At 41.2% G+C, this 22,989-nt stretch overlaps 1 protein-coding gene and 1 pseudogene across 1 annotated transcript; both read right to left on the bottom strand.

The window, feature by feature from the left end:
• Positions 1–809: 809 nt before the first annotated feature.
• On the bottom strand, positions 810–7,190 carry LOC146648521 (uncharacterized; annotated as a pseudogene).
• A 5,016-nt stretch (positions 7,191–12,206) lies between these two features.
• On the bottom strand, positions 12,207–13,693 carry LOC146648520 (general transcription factor II-I repeat domain-containing protein 2A-like). Its single transcript, XM_085388203.1, has one exon. The coding sequence runs from the start codon at positions 13,691–13,693 to the stop codon at positions 12,518–12,520; it is 1,176 nt and encodes a 391-aa protein (XP_085244329.1). The 3' UTR covers positions 12,207–12,517.
• Positions 13,694–22,989: the final 9,296 nt, after the last annotated feature.

The raw sequence follows: 22,989 nt of genomic DNA, 5'->3' as shown, positions 1-22,989 counted from the left end.
TTCCCACGAATATCCAACAACCTCGCACAGCCATTGAAGTGGAGTGGACCAACATTCCACAGGCCACAATTGACAATCTGATAGACTCCATGTGACGATGTGTTGCACTGCATGAGGCAAATGGTGGTCACACCAGATACTGACCGGTTCTGGGTCCCCAGACCTCCAATAGCGCAAAAAACTGCACATTCCAGGGTGGCCTTTTGTTGTGGGCAGTCTGAGGTACACCTGTGCACTACTCATGATGTCAGATCAGCATCCTGATGTGGCACACCTGTGAGGTGGGATGGATTATCTCAATATAGCAGATGTGCCCACTACCACACATTTGGACTGATTTGTGACCACTGTTTGGGAGGGATGGTTATATTGTGTATCTGGAATGAATTTTAGGTCTCTACGTCCATCCCATGGGGAATGGGAGCAGTAACAAAGGTGTTGCGTTTATATTTTTGTTGAGTGTATATATATAATGTTCTGATATAATCCAGACAATACATGAATTAAAATTTTTAAAGGTAACAATTGTCATCTTCAACAAATTGTCAACATTTAACAAATGTGCAGTTGCATGCAAACAGAAAAACATACTTTTTGGCGAATATAGCATCCAGGTTATACAATTTTGTACCTTGGGTTTAAATACAAAAATCAAAAATTTCAGCCAATCAGTTCATATTGTCTGACCTTTCCACTGCATAGGCATAAAAATGGTCAGTCCTGATAAGCAGTGTATTTGACAAAGATGCCAAATGAGGTTTCTCACCTCTGTGAACAGAGACTCTCTACATTTTGGACAGGTGAACATTTTACTTGCATCCTTTAATCTGTGCAATCAGCTCCAGTACTTTGGTTTTCCTTTGGGTGGACAGCGGCAGGTCATAGACAAAATCAAAGAAGGTGAAGACGGAGCCAAGTGGTGCTGGATAGGACAAGTTACATACCCAGTACAGTTTGAAAAGCTTATCCACAGCACACGTCAGGCCATCATTCAGAGAAATGGTTACTCTGTCATTCTTAGCAACAATGATGTACTGCCTGGTTGCCCTCTTTAGATCACCGATGCATATCAGCTGGGGTTGGTGTGTTGTGGATGATGCTTCAGGATCACTGCAAAGCGATGCAATACTTGTTCCAGGCTTGGAGATGGGGGAAGATAAAGATAGTATTCAGTGAGGTGTAGACAAATGCTTTCCTCAGGTAAATACCGTGAGAACTTTACTGAATACATACCAGTGCAAAAAAGGCTGCAACGACTGGCACCAACTGGTGGGAGTAGGTGTGTTAACACATGGCGGGGGGGTTCTTGTTTCCAGGGCAGCTACTGATTTGAGCTTCGGAATGATACTGGCTTCCCATTTTCGCAAAAAGAGATCCACCTTTCCTCCTGTAAAATTGCCAAACTCCAAGTCCAGCCTACGGAAATAAAAGAAGTGTTTAAGCTTAAAATGAAGCATTAAATACATTAAATCAAAAGTACATTCTGTCCATTTGGTAGCTGTATGGCTAAGATCAAACTTTACAGTATCACATTTCTGTTACCCATTCCACATCTAGCTTACCTACACAGTTAAACAACAATTTACTTGGAGTGGTATTTGAATACAAGTCCATTATTCCTTAATTTTAGCTATGATTTGGGTCCCATCAGACCCTGAGAAAAAATTAGGACTTTTTAGCTGATGTTCAACTTTCTAGCAGACAATTTCTTATGTTGTCTATCTGCGGTTTGTCCTGTAGAGCTTTTTTGTTGAAAATAGTGCTGCTGAAAGCAGAGTTTCATACAGATTTAGGTGATTTTTTTGTAGGGTTTTCACTTCCACGAGCAGCACTTTCTGCATTGTCATTTGATGTCCCTACTATTAGATAGTCATTTGGTGGTACGACTAAGATTTTGGACCATGTGAAAAGTGATGCTCATTGTAATCAGTGCGCAGGGAGTAATGATCAAACTCTGAAGTTATAAAACTTTCAAAATATTCACTAGGAGCTCATAAACATACCTCCAAATGTATCGACTCCTGTTACATACTTTGTATGCAAAACACAACTGAGTGGAGAAGGAGTACATAAACCATTACCAGAGAACCAAGCAACTTACCAGACTTGGCATGTCCAAAAACCGTGGGTACTCTCCGAATATTCCAGGCTCTGAGACTGGTGTATGTTTCCTCCATGCCTGACATGATAATTGGAAGGTTCTCAGCTGAGGGCCGCAATAACTTGGGTGACCCACTCATCTGTGCTGCTGGTATTCCCATCCTCTCGCCTGAGCTTCTTGTCTTCACCACAGTCATCTGTCACTTTTCGCTTCTTATAATGTCTCTGCCCCTGGTCGAGATTCCGTCTAAGGTTGCGCAGTTTAGTCTCTAGGAATCCACAATGAGAGACTGGATCATAATAATGCTCCTGAGGAAGAAAGGACAGAGGTATATGGGTAACAGCTGAGCAATTTTAACTGAGAAAAAAAGCTCTAATAAATAATTAGATAAAGGTTAAACGATACACAGTAAGTGGGAACAAGTGCAATTTACAGTATGTAGTGGAATTTACATTATTAAAATGCTAAATTTACTTACAAATCCTTCCCCCTGTCCTGCCACTTAAGGGTGGAAAAGTGGTGAGGATGCTTTTTGCTACAGTTAGCTTCTCTGCACTAAGAGGGTAACTGGAAAACAAAGGTAAACTTTTTTACTTCTGTGCACTTCAACATTTTTAAAGGAAAACATTCATTGCAAAATTTTAACAAAGTACAGTAAAGTGCGATACTTACTAACCACACCTCTCCACCAAATCCCCAATGCAAGTCTTCACAAGGAGCCTCCTCGATGGCACCGACAGGTTTCATACTCCTTAAGAATCTGTGGGGCTTTCCTGAGTGACTTCAGGGGTTGACTTTGTTCTTCTGTGGTAATGGTAGACTGTGTAAAGGCAACACCAGACACTTTACCTCTCTGCAATAATCTTCAAAGTCATGACAGCAAATTTCCACAGAGCATAAAAGCACGAGTTTACTCAAAAAGCTGCAGCAGAAGAAGGCGGTTTCTTAACTACGTGATTATAACGCAATGACTAAAAGAAATTCTGAATAATAAATAAATTGATTTTATCTTCTAGTTGCTACTTGGTGAATAAATCTGATCCTGACTAATAGTGATGTCTGATGTCTGTGGCACTGCTGACAATAAGAATTTTTTTTTTTTTACAAATTTCTTTCTCATCTATAAAAGTGGTTACAAGGACTTTGACAGATTCTAAGTTGTCATATGTGTGCTGAAAAAATGAAACACATGGCTAAATAAGTAAGATAATTTGCATGGTCAAGTTGCTGTTGTTTGGTTTTTTAAATAACACTGACTATTACTTCCTCAGAAGTTCTGCATAAAAAAGAAACTATATCAGAGCATGTTTCCAGCAATAAGCCTTAAAAAAGAATGTGCACATACTTTAGTTAATCATACTAGATGCAAAAACTGCTTTAACTGCTTGAAAAAATAATTATCTCTGTCAATATGAGGTATATTTCATGTTAAAGTTACTCAGTCTTTATTCCTATTCTCTGCTAGTAAACGAATGGTCGCGGTGATAACTACATTTGCTATATTCAGAGCTAACGACAATATTGTCATTTTACTCAACACTGCTACGGTTAGGTGCTGACTCTGGCGTTGCTCATAGACAACATAATGCCTGTCGGAGCCGCTAGCCAACTACCACACTGGTTCTAAGAGCAATTTCTGAATACTCTAATACTACCAAAACACATTAACTCTAATGGAGTATGGCACGAAATCCAAGAACTAATAATAAAATTAAGAGTAGGATATGTTAGCAAGACTGTTACATTAAGGTTAGCTAGGTATAGTTAAGCAGTAATTAACTTAAACTCTAAACTCCTATATTTTATATAAATTCACATTCTTCCAGAAACCCGGCATATTTTCAGTACATTAAGATAAACTGGTAAATGATACTTACTGTAAGGTCTGACAACATACTAGGCGACGTAACCTCCATCTTTGTCTCCTTTGTCTCATTGGCGCGAAAGATAGCGCCCCCTTCCCGCCGCCGCCGGTATGTCATGTTGCTGGGCAGAATTTGTTTCAATTTTAAGCATGTGTGTTCTTACTCATTTCATTTTCTACTTTTGCTTCAATTGTATTCACATGTTACGGTCAAAATTAAGCCTGTTCTTTGTGGATACTTATGCTTATAGTATAGCCATGGCCATTAATTGGTATGCCATACATATTGAGAAATAAAAAATTAATCCTCTTTCAGAATTTTAGTACACCATACCTTGGTCCACATTACATTATAAAATGTTTTATTTGTTGAAAGTAATGAGGAAAGGATTAAGGAAAACAAACAATAACTAAACATTTTATTTATTCAGTTAATATAGTTATAATACATTGTTAATCTACAATTTATTTCACTAAACACAGGGCTAGTATCAAATTACTGAGCTGCTAATTTTAGGTCCTGTTGTTAGATTCTGAAAATAACACACAAAATGTGTTAAACTGTGCAACACATCAAGTGTGTTAAGCGTTTTACACATTTTTTCAATGTTTACACATTTTCTTACACATGTTATGTTAAAATTTACACAAAATGTGTTAATAGTGTAACAACACATTTTTTGTGTCATTTTTTAACACATCCTTTCTAAGAGTGTACCAGTTTTATCAGCTTATCAGAGTTAAGCTTCAGACTAAGTAAACTTGTTTGCCCTCACTGTTACATTGTGATTGGTCAAACAGCACAAATCAGGCAAACCAGTGCACATTTAACATTGTCAAGCTTTTTAAATACATGGAGTTTCTGGCGGTTCAGCTGCACAGTCATCCTTTAATATATTTAGTGGAGAATAGTTATTTTTTAATAATACAAAATTTAAAACCACCAGTGCACTAAAATACAAAAGTTGGACAAAAATTTCAAACACTTCATTACTTTTTAAAAACTTATTGGCGCAGAAAAAAGAATTTGAAATTGTCTTAAGGCACTCAGGAACAGAAAGTCGTTAAGATCAAACAGCAAGCAAGATTTTATTTCTCTGACTTCTAAAGCAAATGTTTCTGGTACGATGTTAACTTCCAACAGAGCAAGTGGGATTTTCTTTTACTTTAGGGGGTTTAAGTGCATAACAGGGCAACACACACTATAGTGATTAACTACCCCCAGCTGTCAATTTCATATAACCTCCAGACCTCCCCACAACCTATTTAACACCTTGTCGGCACCGAGCACCACCGGGTCACCGCTCAGCTGGAGAGCCATTGTAGAGTCGGGTCTCAGGGGAAAGTAAATAGAAAAAAAATGGGAGGGCAAATAAAGAGACGTGGAGGGTTTTCTCTCACATGTACAGCTCATGTAATAAGGGTCATAGTGCCCTGGGCTAGCCGACTGTAGGCAGGAAAAATAATTTCATTCATGAAGGAGGGAGAGGGGAGTGGTAGCTTTTCCATATCAAAGAGGGTTGGGAGCATTTTGTTTGAGAGGCACATTTTCAAATTCTACAAATTCATTATTCTCTTTTTGATTAAAATTCCAAGCGTCTGCCCTGCCTCTTTGCCTGATTGAAGTGTCAAGAGAGTTTCCAGACAAAGGTACCGGATTCGGCTCCTTGAGGCAATTGCTGACTTCGAGTGTTAAGAGCAGCGGGAATCTGGAGGATGAACTGTGCAAAAAAAAATAATAAATGTTCAGACAGCAAATCCCAAATGCATAGAGGGCTTCGTGTTCCTTGTACAACTGCGAAACGTGGCAGTGCCAGACAGAAGGCTTATGTTTCATGTTTGATCCTTTCTGTGTCACAGTAACAGCCTCGTAGGCTCCAACGGCCTTAGCGCGGCGCCGCTCGCTCCTCCACAGGATTTCCACTCGCCAGAGCAAACGTCGATCAGATCAGACACATTAAGAAGTTAATTGTCCCCCTTGGGCTGAGCAGTTCATTATCTGAGCCAGTGCACAAAATTCAGTGAAGCAGGAGCAGGAATAGAGGCCACGGCAGACTGACACACACTAGCATGGTCAGTAGCTTCGTAAACCGCAAATGGGCATCAACGCAAGCCAGCCTGTGGTGATGCCGAGCATCCAAGCTGCGCATGGTTTCCCTCTGTGAAATTGCCAGTTATAGAGTTGCAATTACCGACTACAGTTGGGGCTCTTCCCCCCTCCTCTTTTCCATGAGCACAAAACCTGCGAGCGACCATATTCTAATTCATGTTTGCCTGTCTCTTGAATAATAGATTGCAAAAGGCCTAGACCAGATAAAAAGCTTTTTCACCCCGAGGAAAGCTGGTGTTTGCGATTCGACGCATTGTTAAAAATACACCGTGCACGTTATCCAGCAACTCCAGTAACTGAAAAGAGTGAGACCTTCATTCACGGGTGGAAAAAAATAAAATACCTCCTCCTTTACTTCTGTGGTGACAGCAGGAGCAACGCTGGACCCGGTCCAAGCTGAGACGTATTGGCAGGTGAACGTTTAATGCCATTCACTCCTCCCCAGCGAACACACAACAACAGACCCCTGCCCCCTTTGAGCTTTAACAAATAACTCTCTTCTTCACAGCCAACGTGTGTCTTTATTTCCACACACAATTGAGTCATGATGGGATTACCCATTGTGTGTACAGCTGCAGTCACAGGATTACGGATGACTAGGGATGATGGCAGAGAGAACACAGTTCTAACCAACTGCACACAAGCAACCGGCTCCGTTTATTGCCAGCCTGGAAAGATGCTTGGAAGACCTGAGATCATACCACAATGATGTTATCGTCAAGAGATGATAGTATTTTTTTCTCTAAAAAGGATGCGGTATATGGTTTGAAGATAGGGCGAGACCCGCTCTTCAATACGGTTTTATTACGTTGGATGTATTCCTGAATGTCTGGATTGGATGCATAACCTGCCAGCCCCTTCTCTCTGTTCATCATACCTGTGTGACAACAATCACAGCATTTGTGACTGTGGGTGTGTGCCCAGAGGAGGCGAGCGGTGGCTGTCAGAAGTGACACGTGATGACTGGGTTTTGCAAGACACACCATTATCACAACTCTCACACCTCGGGCAAGAATGCGTATGTGCGAGGGAGCCGTGATAACAGGGTGCACCTTGTGTTCGTGCGCGCCTTGTAAGGCAGAGCTGAACATCTCTGTCGGCAGCTGGGCCCCCATGGTGGCGGAGCGGCGGCAGCCGGCGTCATGGGAACGCTGAGTAGAAATGCTGTTATTACACCTCTGTGCAATGTGGTAATTTACTGTAATTCTAGTCAGTGTCACAACAGCGCTCATGTGCTTTTGAAACGCTGTCATGTTTTTCAGAGGCAGCGAGAAAGCAGATACACGGGTGATGAGACACCACAGGGTTTTTTTGTTTTTCTTTGGCTGATGCCTTCTCATGACAAAACCAGACCCCCTGCGAACTTGAGTCACACTGAGAGGCAGAGATGTCAAATGTGGTCGGCGATCAGCGGGGACAGTGTCCAGACGTCCCGTGCCAGCACAAAACTGTTATTGGTGCGCGTCTCCGTCTTCTTTGGAGAACGAACTGGGGGGAGGGGCGCCATGGGACACACCGTGACTCACCCTGTGCACTGGAAGGGGACCGAGGGAGGAGAGAGAAAGACTGAGAGTCACTCGTCATCACACACTACATCATTTCCCTCCCTCATTACAGCCAGTGCCACCCACACTACTAAGAGTATGCTCACACACTCGCGTGTGATAGAGTATGAAAGAAGTAGCCTCTACATCAGTGTGTCAGAGGAGCTTAATGGGCAAAACAGGCGGTAGCAGTGAAGCACTTACCCAGAGCAACCATCCTGTGTAATACCGTACTCACAGTGAGAGCAGACATTCAGAGAAAGTGGTTAAAAGCTTGTGCCAATTAGCATGTTTCACTGTCTACATCCTGATGTAGGCCTTCTTTCAGTGACAGATCACAGCACGCACCGTTCCACTATGCGTATTTCACATATTTAATAGGAAATCTGTTTTCATCCGGCTTTTATTGGGTTAGTCAGATTTTGCCTGTGTATGAGGTGTTAAGAGTAGACTACTGATTCAAAATAAAAAAATACAAAATTGTAATAATAAGCTCGGGGTGCAGATTGAATATGAACACAGTTCTCGAAAAATCTAACCTGCCTCTAGTGTAGTGGCAATGTGATGCAACTTATGCTTCGCACAGATAAAAAAAAAAAAGCTTGGCATGCAATTACTAAATTAGTCGAGAAATTAATTTCAACCCAGTGAACTGACACAAAAACGCACTGAACTGCTAATCTGTGAGCAGGAGGGCTAGAAATCCTCTGGAATTTAAAGTTTAATGGATTAATGATGTCAAGGCTCTCAAGTGGATAGGATGGTAGCACAAAGTAACTCTGGAGGAATTAAAGTGCTTATGGGCGATGTCTGCATGGGAGTCTGCTGGTATTGTAGGTGCTTTAGCGAGGAGTAACCCAATTCTGCTGATGGCTGTGCAGCATAAACTGCCCATCTCCGCTATTGTAGTCTTTGATTAATCTTGCATTTCCTTCCATCCAAGGCTTCTGAGTGGCCTTAAGAGTCAGTAAAAAAAAGCTTTATCCACTGGATGGCATGGTCTATTGTTTTCCAAAAGCACACACAGGGACTCAGCATTATGCAAGGCCATCTATGGGACCATTAATAGCTCAGTCAGAAATATTAGTTAGTCATAGGCAAATAGCTGAACTGCAAATTGAGTAAAAAGCTGTTTTTCTTGACTATAATAGCATGAATGTTTCCATAACAGAGTGCTTGCTTGAATGTTAACAACGCCTCTCCCCCATCTTTTTCCCGTAGACAGAAAGACAGAGTAGAAAAGGATGTACAGCAGGTTAATGTGACCAAGAATAGAGAGGGAAATGTACTGACAAGGGAAGGGGGTGTGCTGAAAAGATGTAGTGTGAATGAAGAAAAAGAAAAGAAGACGGATGGAGGACAGTTAGTAAATCAGGAAGTGAAGAAATTTAGTAAGGAGAGAGTGAGGGCAGCTATGCGGCTATGCAGAGTGTGAAGGTTGTCCAGATGATACACCTGTGGAGGTATGAAGATATCGAACATGTCAAATAAGGAGCTGCCAGGCAGAAGGAAAAGAGGAAGACCTCAGAAGATTCATGGAGATAGTGTGAGGTGGATCCACTGTGGCGACCCCTAAAAGAAAAAGGAGACCTCTTCCCCTGCTACATGATGGTCAACATTTTACTCTGCCATTTACTGTGGATGTTAAGACGTACAAATAGGAAACAACATGGTTATTACGTTGTTTAATCTTGACCTCAGAGGGTACAAATCAGAGTTAACAGCCTTTAGAGACTATAATGATAATTCTAAAGTGGATATTTAGTAGGTTATATCAAGCAGAAACATTCAGAGCTGAAAAATGAAGCCAGAGGTAAATGCCAAAAACTGCAGTTCTTCTAGTCGCCACTTGAGGCTAACTCCAAAAATGAGTGAACCCCCATAGACTTCAATGTTAAAATGCCCAACTTTGCGCTATTAAAATACATGCCTACAGTAGGGCTGCCACAATTAGTCGACTAGTCATGATTATGTCGACTATCAAAATCGTTGACAACTAATTTAATAGTCGGCGCGTCATTTGAAGCTTTGCAAGATCCTGAAAGACGCGGGAATAAGTAGTAGGATTTAAGAGTGTAATAACGGACTAAAACAGAAGATGGCAGCACTGCATATACAAGGATGCCAGCTGCCATTAAACATCAAAGAAGAAGAAGCAGTCTCCGGAATCATAGCTGTGTCCAAATTCAGGGGCCGCATCTTTCGGAGGCCACATTTGTAGGCCGATTAAGTCACAGCAACGCGACGAAGGCTGTCCAAATTCGAAGACTCCTCCAAGTGCGGCCAAAAAATGCGTCCTCCTTGTCCCCAGATTTGAAGGATGGGTCTACTCCACTGACACAATCTGCAAATTTCATTAAAAGCTTAATAAACTATCATCTTGTCTTTATTTTTAGTTAGCACATACCTTAAACGTGGGGCAACCGTGGCTCAGGGGGTTGGGAAGCTCATCTGTAACCGGAAGGTTGCCAGTTTGATCCCCGAGCTCTCTTTCCTGGTCGTTGTGTCCTTGGGCAAGACACTTTACCCTACCGCCTACTGGTGTTGGCCAGAGGGGCCGATGGCGCGATATGGCAGCCTTGCTTCTGTCAGTCTACCCCAGGCAAAAACGAAGGAAAACGCTGCTAGGAACATGCCAAAGCAACAGGTGGCGATATATTCCTAACCGTATAGAAATGTTGGCCAATCAGAAGTCTAGAAGCCTGGGTGGGAAAGAGTAAACAAAGATGGCGCATAGAAGCAGAACTGAGTCCTATGTGTGGAAGGACAGAAACTGTGTTGTATATGTAAGCATGTAAACACTGCACAGAGTAAAATTAACAGTAACAGTATTTTGTCTAAGTCCGCCATTGTAAAAATCCATTTCACCGAAACAATAACGTAGCGCACAGTGTGACGTCAAAAAAGGCGCACAACTTTGACGCTGCGTTTTCTCCGTTTTCCTCGTCCACGCGTAAATGCAAAAACTGAGTTTTCGAAAATCTCCACCCTTGCAGGCGTTTTTAAAAATCTCAGTTTTCAGTGACCGAAAACGCAGTTTACATGTGGACGAACGGTGCAAACACACAGAAAAATCTGCGTTTTCAAAAATACCCGGGTACGTGTGGACATAGCCTAAAATTCTCAAGTTCTCTAGTGCAATATTTCATCCTCTTATCTAAATAATAATAAAAAACTAAAATGTTGGCTACTAAAATGCTAACATTAAAGCTTAAATACTGAGTATACACACTGGTGACATCTTGGTGGCTACATCCATCTTCATAGACAGTCTATGATAATTATCAGCTTTTGGTTTTTGGTCAATGTTTACCAACTAAACCTCATTCAATATCATACTATAGCATATCAGCATTGTAAGAGTGATTAGACATTAAATCTCTTTGGTTTCCACTATGTGGTTGCAGTTATTAGAAAAGAAATTTTATTTACCTAATTTAATGACCACAGATCAACCTTATGCTGAGACATGACTGAAAAGTATGTCAGTCTTACATTAGTGTTAGGAAAAAGTCAGGGGACTAGCAAACTAGTTTATATGTCTAATTATACAATAAATTGGAATTGCTGTGTGATTATAATAACTATAATAAAGAGTACATGATTGTGTTTGCCCATTTGGAAAACCTGCAAGGAACATATTCTCATCTACAACCTGCTTGTAGCCTCAAACCAAAAGAACAATCCTTCATTAAAAGTGGATATGTACTGGACTAACAACATCCTCCTGCATAAACCAAAACTAAAGAAGGAGAGAGGGGTTTAATTAAGATGGTTTCAGAGAGCACTGTGGAGCTCTGTTCACCCCAGATACATACCAATTAAGGCTTTTTTAGTCAGGCTGCTGCTCCGGAATACAATTTCTCCCTACCTATCACCTGCAGTGACAAAAAAGGTTTTGCTTGGGACATGTTTTGTGATCTTGGGATATTTTCTGGTACATTAGTATCTCTCACTTAAAGATAAAATTAATAAAAAGAAAGAAGAAGAGACAAAATTGTGATGATGCGGTCACAGGAAAGGTTTGGAGATGTTCCACTGATGGGATATATGAGATTGCCAGAGTGGATATGAAACATCAGTATTTCAAGGTGACTTCCTGGGAAACTATACAGTTGCAATTAAATTAAACTCTAGATCTGAAAGGGTGGCACCAGTTTTTGTCCAAGTTTCATTAACTATTTTTTTGTTTTACTACTTGCTTGTACAGGACCATCAAAGAAGCCAAAATCAGGAAAGTTCGTGAGGATGTTTAGACAGTTAAGACTTCAATCACACCGGCCTAGAGAACAGTCTGCAACCATCTGGCAACCACTGGTCACTAGGGAAAAGTGTGCATTTTGCAACTTTGCCAAGTGGGTGCTGAAGGTTGCTGGCAGCCACTAGTGCAGGGGTGGGCAAACTTTTTGATTCGTGGGCCACATTGAGTTCTAACATTTGACAAAGGGGCCGGAACAGGAGTAGATAGATGGCATGCTTTGAAAACATCACCTCATTGGGGGAAAAATACACATCTTGGGATATGGAGAAAACATGTGCTTTAATTTCCAATGAAAATGAAGAAAAGCATTACAATAAAATCTCTGACTTCGAAATGAGCCTTTAAACACTGAAAATCAAATAAATGAATATTTTATTTTAAAGCACTGAAAGTTCTGTTATCCTTCAGGATATCACATCACTCTCCTCCTAACTCTTTTTTTTTTTTCCAAAAACGGTAGGAGATGCAGATGTACTTGTCCTGTTCCTTTTATTCAATTTGTTTCCCCGGTGCCAAAAGTCAACAACGACCAGTGCAAGGACGAAACAGTTGCAGCAAGTCAGTCTGTGAAGCGTTATATTTGATCTGCGCGCACTGTTCATTTTAACAACGTGCGTATCACGGAGAGACACACATTTTAATGGGAGCAGTGTTGTTGGTCTCCTTTTTTAGCCAGCGCATCAAAGTCTGGAGTTAGTTTTGTTGTGGCGATTCTCAGGATTGATCTGAGGTGTAGGTCTGTTAACTTGGATCTGTGGCTGGCTTTGTTGATGTTCATGACGCTGAATGTCTGTTCACACACGAAGGTAGAGCCGAACAAAGCCAACATCATCTGCGCTTTTCGCCTTAGATTTGGAAACGCGGCATCATTGAGTGAAGCATAGAAGTCATTTAGTTTCAGAGAGCTGAACTTCTCTTTTAAGGCAGGGTCAGACTGAAGGTCGATGAGTTCGAGCTGAAGCTCCTCTGGAGCTGTTTCGGGGTCTTGTGACAGAGGAAAGGCCACCAATTGAAGTGACTTGTCAATTTTATCGAAATCCAAAAACCGACGGCAGAATTCTCCGTGCAGTGCATCCAGTGACTCACTGTATTTCTTTACTTTTGCTCCGGCCTCTTTCAGCGTGGCTAGTGTAGGAAAATGAGTGAATGACTTGTTCAAAATCTGCCTGGAGAATAAAGCCAGCTTGGATTTGAAGGCTTTCACGTTTGTGTGCATGTCATGCACAAACTGCTCCTTCCCCTGCAGTTTCACATTGAGCTCATTCAAGTGTGAAAATACGTCTGTAGCAAACGCAAAGTCACACATCCAGCTCTTGTTGCTCAGCTCAGGAAATTCATCAGTCTTCCCCTGCCGCTCCAAAAACACGCCAATCTCCTCTTTGAGCTCCCACACTCGTTGAAACACTTTGCCCAAACTCAACCAGCGGACACGGGAGTGATAAAGCAGGTCCTGGTGATCCGCATCAGTTTCCTCCAGGAACGCAATGAACTGACGGTGCTGAAGTCCCCGTGCGCGTATGAAGTTGACAAGTTTCACCACAGGATTCACAACATGATTCAGCTGTAACACCGATTTACATAGAGATTCCTGGTGGATGATGCAGTGGAGGAAAATCACATCCTGGTCAGAGTTTTCATCTTTCACTTTATTCTGGATTCTCCTCAGCAGGCCAACGTTTTTTCCCGTTAAATTTGGAGATCCATCTGTGGTGACATTAACAAGCTTACTCCAGGGAAGCTTCATGTTTTCGATGGCAGCAGACACTCGTTCAAACAAGTCCTCTCCCCGTGTTTGTCCTTTCAGAGACTCCATTGTCAAAAACTCCTCCGTTATTTCAAAGGTTTCGTTGATTCCTCGGATAAAAATGAGGAGCTGAGCAGTGTCTTTGACATCGTTGCTTTCATCCAGTGCTAAAGAATAAAAAGTGAATGACTTCGCCTTTTTGTTTAATATGCTGGTGATATCTTCATCTATTAGTTCTACACGGCGAGTCACTGTCCGCCGTGATAAACTGATTTTCTCAAATTTGTCTTTGGTCTCCGGGCACAAAATACCTGCTGTCTCTACCATACATTCTTTTAAAAACTCGCCCTCTGACAGTGGTTTGCTGGCCTTTGCTATTTTGAATGAAAGCATAAAACTGGCCTTGGTACTTGACTCTTGAATGGCAGTTTGACGGTGAAAAAAACTTTGCTGAGCCTTCAAATTAGCTGCCAACTTCTCAGCAGCAGATTCCCGTTCTTTTGTTGAGAGCTTGCTAGCATAATTTGCGTGCTTTGTGGCAAAGTGACGGCTAATATTATACTCTTTAAAAACCGCCACAGTTTCTTGGCATATCAGGCAAACAGCAGATGATCGGTGTTCAGTGAAAAAATATTTAGTTGTCCACTCCTTTTTGAACACTCGACATTCTCTGTCCACTTTCCTTTTCTTGGGTCCGCTCATCTTCATACAGGGGCGGTAGGTCACAGGGTAAAGTGCAAACGTGGAGTAATAGGCCTACGCCGCTTCACCTCAACAAAGCCAATATATCTAGAGTGCGCCATCTAGTGAGGAAACATCAGAATTGCAGGGGAAATAAAACATTAACAAGGTTAATTTATTAAATTTTTTTCAAGTTTGGCGGGCCGGATCAAAACGTTTAACGGGCCGCACGTGGCCCCCGGGCCGTAGTTCGCCCATGCCTGCACTAGTGTGATCACAAAGAGGTGTATTGTGCTGCACTGAAAACCTACCTTCTATTGATTTGGTCAGTAGCAGAGTGCTGTGGTAGCCCGTAGTTGTACGGAAGGTGGCAACTCGTCTGCAAACACTTGTAAACTACTTGCTGAACGATAGAGAAACTGAAATGTGCAATGCAAACTGGACAAAGGAGAAAAGTAAAAATTGCACCGTTAAATGTGCTGTTGCAACAGGATAGGGGTGACTTACTGTGAAGGAAAACGTTCTGTGTTTCCTGTTTGGATGGTACTTTTTCAAGACAAGTCAGGGTCTTTCATGCAATTTACAGGTGACAACTGCAATCTGCTAGTGGGAAAACCAATAACAGGGAGGTTTTTGATACAGCATCCTCTAAACACACAATTTCACCCAGTGACTGCCAGCAACCACTTGCTGGTTGGGGAAATCACGTTTTTCCCTAGTGACTGGAGGTTGCCAGGGTGATGATGACCAGCCTCTAAGTTTGGCCTAAGAGAGATGCAATTGGTGTAATGAGAGACCAGACCTGTGTGGATAACAATTGAAAACGAGATGTGTATAACAAAAACTGCCAAACAAAGGCTCCCAGCTTTGCCTACTAAGCTGAATAGATACTGCACACCAGAGAAGAATTGGAGCCTCAACCTATCCAGTGAATTAAAGCTAAAATAAAAGGATGGAAACGAAGTGGAAAAAAAACAAACCTGCAAATCCTGGGCTACATTCCCAACCTTTAATTGTGAACAGAATTTTTTTAATGAGAAAAAAGATCAAACCTCTTTTAACTTATTCATTTTCATTTGCATATACACCATGGGATACAACACTCAAGCACAAAATGACAGATAAAGCACTTGGAAACAAACACAGCATCTTCCAAACAAATGGTAAATCAGGAGTCATAGTCAGTATTTCTTTGACGAGTTTGCACGTGCCCTTGTAAACTGCATAAAAAGTGTCTGATTCACTTATTAGAACAAGGACGACCTTCTCCTCCCGAAGCATTATTTTTTCCTTGCATGTTTAAACACTGTAATGGCTCCAAAGTTGACGCTAACTCAGTATGATTAGAAAGTGAAATCTCATTAAGGGCAACACCACTCTTCTCATTATATCACCAAATGCATCTCCGCTCCCAAATTAGTTTGAAAAGAAAATAACCCTATTATGTGTGTATAAAAAAAAAAGGACAGTCAAAAACAACCTTGCTCTAGGGACTGGACATACAGTCGACCTAGTCCTTCTAATTCCTGTTGCGTGCTTTTCTCACCTGGCAAGTGTCTCCCCGGGGTAGGTGACAGAGGTCACGGGCAGAGGATAGTGGGTCTGATGCGAAAGTATAAGCCCTGGGGGCAAAGTATGACAACCGACACCATCACTATCACCATTATCATCACATTTTCATTTGCAGGACTCCCACTGTGTGTAGCCATGGCGACAATCAAAGGGAGATTGGAGCTGCTCGCCCTCAAGGTTGGTGCAATGTCAGGGTCAGTGCGGTGGCCTTCAAACTGCACATCTACACAAGGTAGTGACACAAGATTTAAACAGTAATTAGCACATTACAGAGACACACAGGGCCATGCATTCATTGCCAGTGCATTTGGATTGGTTTGTTTTTTTAACATCAACAGAGCCTCCAAGATGATCAGATGATTCCTCGAATGGTGCAGTTTGGACAGTTTACAAGAATCTGAGTGACGGAAATGGCTTTCACTGTTGAGCTGCCACATTACGGCCCGCATGGTGCTTCCGTTCCTGCAACTGTTCATGAACAAAACAGGGTGTCCATGCTTACCATGAATGAAGGAACCAAGCTGTGGTCAGTCAACTGAGCAGCACTCTAGATGGACGACATGACAGGTCTCCAGAAGTGAAGCCAAGAATACCACGGAAATGGCCTCTGCTTCCTTCCTGCTGTTAACTTAATTATTTAACTTCAGCGGCCCTCTGCCAAGGCCAACTGCCATATATTACAGTTTTAAAGAAAGTGATCCTTTCCTCCAAGATCATGAACTTATAACTTGCAGTGTTTCCATACTCTTGCTAGTGAACATACAAGCAATCGGCACCAACAACCTCAGTCATACTGAAAACACAGCCTGTGCAGTAGAGACTGGGCATGGAGACGTAGCATTCTGTCAAGGCATCTCTTATTGGGGTAAAAAATACCCCACCTTTTCTATGATTGGAGGTCGGACATCACATAACGTAAAATATCAACATATAAGGGACATACATTTTTAAGTACTTATGCCTCAATTTTTCAATTTATCTTAGCTAGGCAGCTCATTGTCTTTGTTTTTTTTAAAGATGTCACACTTTTTGGGATCAACTTGAAAGAAAGACAGACGTAAAATCCTATTGTGTTTATAGACAGAATGACAAGTATGCAAATGATACCAAAACTATGACCGCCTTGCCAGACATAATAGTAATAAGTGGTTTTCCTTATTAACTGTAACCAATACTCTGTCAGGGACCAGGGACGAACTTTAGGTTAGGTCTTTCTAAGGTTATTATAGTTAACTAAAACAGTGGGAACAGGCAAAAACAGTTAACTATTTTACAATATGCCTAATGTGGCACTGATGAACATGTTTATTGAGAATCCGGTTGTCTACAAGGCCGAGTCAACTGCTTTCAAAAGTTTCTGTGTTTTTATTGTGACACCTGTGCTGATTTTCTTAGATTTCACCTTTGACACATGCCCTCCATTCAATCAGTGTTGGGAAGGTTACTTTTAAAATGTATTCCACTACAGATTACAGATTACATGGCCCAAAATGTAGTTTGTAATGTATTCCATTAAGTTATTCAGTGTGAGTAACATATTACTTTAGATTACTTGATATATTGTCATGCTTTTTACAACTACATGAATGTGCTATTGCTGTGTGTTTTATTACTATTACTGAAGGCTACTCACCACCAAGCTAACGTTGTTAGCTGGCGTTAGCTGAGGTTAGTTCATAGACCACAGACTGTTAGACTTGATGGACAGCATTAACAACCTGCTAGCTGCAAATAATCATGTGCAGTTCTGAAAGCAACACCAACTAGATTTTTAAATCTTAATATAAAATGAGTAACAGGGCAGACATTAGATAAGGCTGCACTTTTTGCAGTGATCTCGTGTAGAAAACGATTTCTGTATCAGTAATATGTTTTCTTTCTGTCTGCTTTCAGAACTGCACATGATTATTTGCAGCTAGCAGGTTGTAATGCAGCCTTCATTAATAGTAATAAACCTAGGGTGACCATATTTTGATTTCCAAAAAAGAGGACACTTGGCCCAGTCATGAAGAACTTTAATAATACTGTTTGCTTAAAGAAAACTTTAACATATTTAAACGATGCCTTCTCTGTCCGGTTAATGTTTGGTAAAATAAAAAATGTCTTATATAAGTCAACAAATGCAAAAAACAGAGGACTCTAAATAAATCACACAGCAATAGTACATCGAGCATACTGAAGTGGTACATAACCCAGGTAGCTACCACGACTAAAACAAGGTAGTTGCAGTAGCTAACGTTAGTTTTTTTAAAAAGAACTTATCCAGATGTTTCTTTAGGGTGTAGGTGGAGTCTTTTGATGCTGGCTGCTGGCAAACAGAGTTTGCATTGCATGGTCAGATTTCCGGTCAGAGCCTCTTAATGCGTGTTTTGTTTGGGTTTCCAATAATGCGTGGAATTACCAAAACTAGAGAGGGAATAGCCTAACATATGAAACAGGAAAAGACCGCTGTGCAATCCATTTATTTCAACAAAGTAACTGTATTCTAATTATCAACTATTTAAGCGGCAACTGCAATGGAATACAGTTACTCATATTTTGTATTTTAAATACGCAACATGTGTTCTGTTACTCCCCAACACTGCATACAATAATAATTAAGAATACCAAGAGTGAAAATAATGAAAACTAAACCAAAATTAAACATTTTTAAACATTAAATATTCTAACAATAAATAAACTGAATTAAGAAAATCCACTCTGGAAACTAAGTAAAACTAAACTGAATTAAAAATAAAAAGTCAAAATGAAATTTAAAAAAAAAAACAATTAGAAACTACAAAACTATAATATTCTAGTGCTTCCAGTTCGCTAACAAACTAAGAGCGCAATTAAGCTACAGAAAAAAGTAACTAATATGCAGCAGTTCAGCACTGGGAATTAAAAAAAAAATGATTTAGGGACATTTTTGAATCAGTTACAACGTAAAGCTTGGTTGGAAACAGATATAAAGGTTGTGAAACAACCACGAACAGCGTTTTGGTACCCTTAATTAAATAAATACATCTGTGCCTCAGCCTGGCATCCCTCCCAGCCAATGCTGTCAAGATGCATCAAGAAGTAGAAATATTATGAGCACATTACCACTTAGCATGCACCCTGTTTCCGTCCTTGTCACTTTCATGTGTTCATGCATGTGCATGTCGATGAACTTGCAGCATTTATCAGCAGTATATAGCTAAACGAACAGAGCAAGCATAAACTGAGTTACTTTTTTATGAAGCAGTAGTTAATTTTAAATATATTTCCAACTCAACAAATATCAGCAAGCCAACTAGAGGCTTTTAACATGGCAGCTTAGCTGTATATCTCAGTAGGCAGTAGAAATGAAAGAGAATAGACAACAAATGGCAAGCTTCAAGAAAGTTAAAATAGTAAAAACACTAACACGTCACAGGAACACATCAGGTCTGAGATCAGTGTTCTGTACCTTCATTGTGTGTCGAATGACGTTTACCTTTTTGCAGGACAGTTACTGTAAGCCAGGGGTGGGCAACTCAATGGCCGGTGTCCTGCAGGTTTTAGATGTGTCCTTGATCCAACACAGCTGATTTAAATGGCTAAATTACCTCCTCAACATGTCTTGAAGTTCTGAACACAGTATATTAATTAACCACAAGGATAATACCTCTTTAGAAGATAACCTAGGTGAATTAACTTTGCCTAGCATGCTGATAAAATGGCTAGTATTCTGACAATATAAACAAACTCTGTTTTTCCTCATTTTCATAGCTCTGACAGTCCATATATGGACTCAGATCATGTTGTCAAGTCTGCTCACTTTCCTGTTTTTCAATAAAACTAACTGCTCGCCAAGATTTATTAGCTCCAAGTCTAGCATGAGCACATTTAGTCATGATGGCAGAGGAATACAAATATACCACGGAGACTCAATGCAGTGCTATAAATTGGGCTTTAAATCCTCAAACAACATGAGAGAGGCATGAAAGTTCATTGATCCTTTCCAGTATCACTTCAATTCAGTACAATGCAATGAGGCTTAAGTTTCAATGAATAGTACTGCTAAAGGATAAAAGTAAAATACTTGGGCAGTACACAGTATTAGCCATAAACGCATGAATTACACAGTACACAGTATCATTTCTAACCCAACCACAGGGCTCCATAAACGAATCTACTCCTAGTGCCAGTCCCAAGCTTGGTAAATGGGAGACTTCTGTCAGGAAGGACATCCGGCGTAAAATCATTGCCAAATCAAACATGCAGATCCTCAGTAAGATTTTCACATCACATCGGTCAGGGCCTGGGTTAACAATGACCACCAGTGCTGCTGACCAGCAGGGTGTCGGTGGAAACTGTGCTACTGTTGGCCAAAGACAGAAGAGGGGGAGAAAGGGCAAGAAGCGGATGCTTGTGACAGAGTGAGATGGAGGCAGATTATCCACTGTGGTGACCCCTGCAGAGATCGGCCAAAAAGAAATGCAGTATTATTTCCACAGACATGTGTTCCAGGAGTGGCTCACTGGCCAAGATTGAAAGGTAAGAAGAACATCTGTGGATGTTGTGCATTTTCCCGCCACATCAAATTAAGTAGAGTTACGTCATAGTTTTAAGATTTAATTAACTTTATATTTTAACATCTTACCAGACAAAAGCTATTTGCTTTATTATGATAAAGTAATACATCAACACTACTGTGTGGCAATTGGTCACAATGTGTCAGTAATGTCTTCAACTTGTATGCTTGCCTTTATCAAAATCATTTCATTGAGGTAAACCATAGAAGTAGGCATATCAATCCAAATATTGATACCAATGTAGTACTAGTGCGATAGGATCGATTCAACTCACCTCAACTCTATTCTCAACTGACTGCCACCTCATGGGGTTGGTACAGCAATGTGGCCCAAAGTCCTGTGACAGCATTTGCATGGGACACAAACACAACACAACAATGGAGGACGTCGAGGGGATGGTGTAACCTCTGCTCGGTGTATAGCTTTTTTCAGACTCGGGGACCATGGTGTCGTTTTTTGTGCGGCCATTTCCCTCATTGCTGAGTTAAAAATGAGCAGTTTTGATTTTTGTGAGGTCGTCGAGTGATGCCACTGACTGGCCAATTGGTAGCATGCAGTCTGTTGACGTCACATTTTGGATCGACTCAGCTCACTGAATTGTTTTGACTGTCACGTCTTTTATTTCAAGCCTCTAGCACTTTAAACATCTTTAGCGACGGGCGCATTTAAAAGGCGTGTTTTGTTGTGCTACCTAATTATTTTGGAAAATAAATTCCACAGTGAGGTCATTACAATGTGTTCAAATTTTGCATCATTTTAATTCATCTCATAAATCATGACACACTCCTCTGTCCTAAATAAGCCGTCTTCATAGATTAACAGCATCAGTGTCTGTATTGGTATCAGCAATACTGGCCCTGTATTTATTTGGTATTGGATTGATACCAAAATTTCCAGTATGCAGCTGTTGTCACCTATACTCTTCGTGCAGTGATCTTCGTGAGTTCCTAAATGGAATAAAACCACAAGATATGACATATGAGATATGATTTCAAAAGTATAGACACTGACAACAGTGAGAGGCACACACCATGTAAGGTCACCTTTGGCGTCCGGGTTGTGACTCATTCATCAGCGGAGGAAAGGTTAGGCTGGATGTTTCTGTGAAAGTGCACGTCACGCGTGATCATTCGTTACTCCAGGCTGAACAGTGTGCATCCAATCATGTATTTAGTCAACATGTCACATCTCATCTCCGCGCAAGTGTGTCTCAGCTGTGTCTCGCCCGTGTGGGGTTTGCGTGAGAACACAGTGAGCGTTGAGTCAGTATTGTATATCCACGTCTGCGCTCATGTTGTGCATACGAGAGCGTATCCGTTATTACCCCTCAGAAAATCTCCGGTCTCTGTGTCAGCTGATCTCAAGGAGCACCTAATGCTTCAGTGTGTCACATCAGACAGCAGCAAATCTCAGATGACAGAAAGGCACAGATGAAGTAAGTCCGTGAAACGTTAGGCAGAAGCTCCCCTGGAGGAGACTGTTACTCATATACATGCATCTCCAACCAAAGACTTATCAAATGTGGCACGTCTGCTACAGCTTTTTGAAGGGCTTCTCCCGCCCTACACACCGGGCTTAATCACAAGCACATGGTAATGGGACGTCTGTGACGGTAGGCTTATTGAGAGTAAGGCATGGCCGAATTGATTTCAAGTATCTGCCAAACGTTTTATCGGCCTCTTGCTAAGCACCCCGCTAAACGGTCATGTCAGAATGCCATTATAGTCCGAGCACGAAGAAGGCATAACTGCTCCTTAAATCACAACTATAAATGTGTTTATTTTTGTCAACAACTGAAAAGAAGGGATACATTAAATAATAGATGTGCAACTTAAAGACTGGAAAGGAAATAAGGGATGAGAGTATCTATGGCAGAAATTGTAAATCTGCATTTAATGCCTCAGTCTCAAATAGTATCCACAGAACATCAAAGACCCCCCCACCCCCAACCTCCATCTCAAAAAAAAAATCTAAGAAAGAAAAGCACACAGAGGATTACTCTCCTCCAATCGCATACATTCACTCTGACGGGATCTCGCCACTCCTCACTAACAGACCCCCCCTCCCACGCTGAGAATGAGAAGCATTGCATGGTGAAAGCAAAAGAACAGGGGCGGAGGGAGCGGAGGAGTGGGAGCAGCGGGGAAGAAAATAAAGCTAGAAGTGTGAGTCGGTCAATACTGAGATGTAACCTGACACGGAGACAGGCAAATCAGGTAATGGGAAGATGGAGAGAGAGGGTTAGAGTGTTTGCCCTTTAAAGGACAAGGGAGCACTTAGGGTCTCTGAGGACAGGCACTTAAATAAGTCTTCCACACACACACAGTTGGCTGAAATTAGATGATGTCTTACATCATCCAAAACATTTACACTTTGCTGTTATTTTCTGCTAATACAACATACAGTAATAGAGTTTTAACTCACTGGGTGTTATTATTGTTTAAGAATGTGATCATACTGCATTTACCCTCTGGCTGCTCATATTGCAGTGTGATCAATATTAATCGAGTACAGCAAGTAGGAGTCAGGTAGAGCTGATTAGATTATGATCTCAATACTTTATGCTGCACTTAG

Source organism: Rhamphochromis longiceps, linkage group LG18 (assembly GCF_057381845.1).
Source record: "Rhamphochromis longiceps isolate RC_006_pf linkage group LG18, R_longiceps_female_GT1.1, whole genome shotgun sequence".
NCBI classification, from domain to species: Eukaryota; Metazoa; Chordata; class Actinopteri; order Cichliformes; family Cichlidae; genus Rhamphochromis; species Rhamphochromis longiceps.
This window is presented reverse-complemented; position numbering and strand designations above follow the sequence as displayed.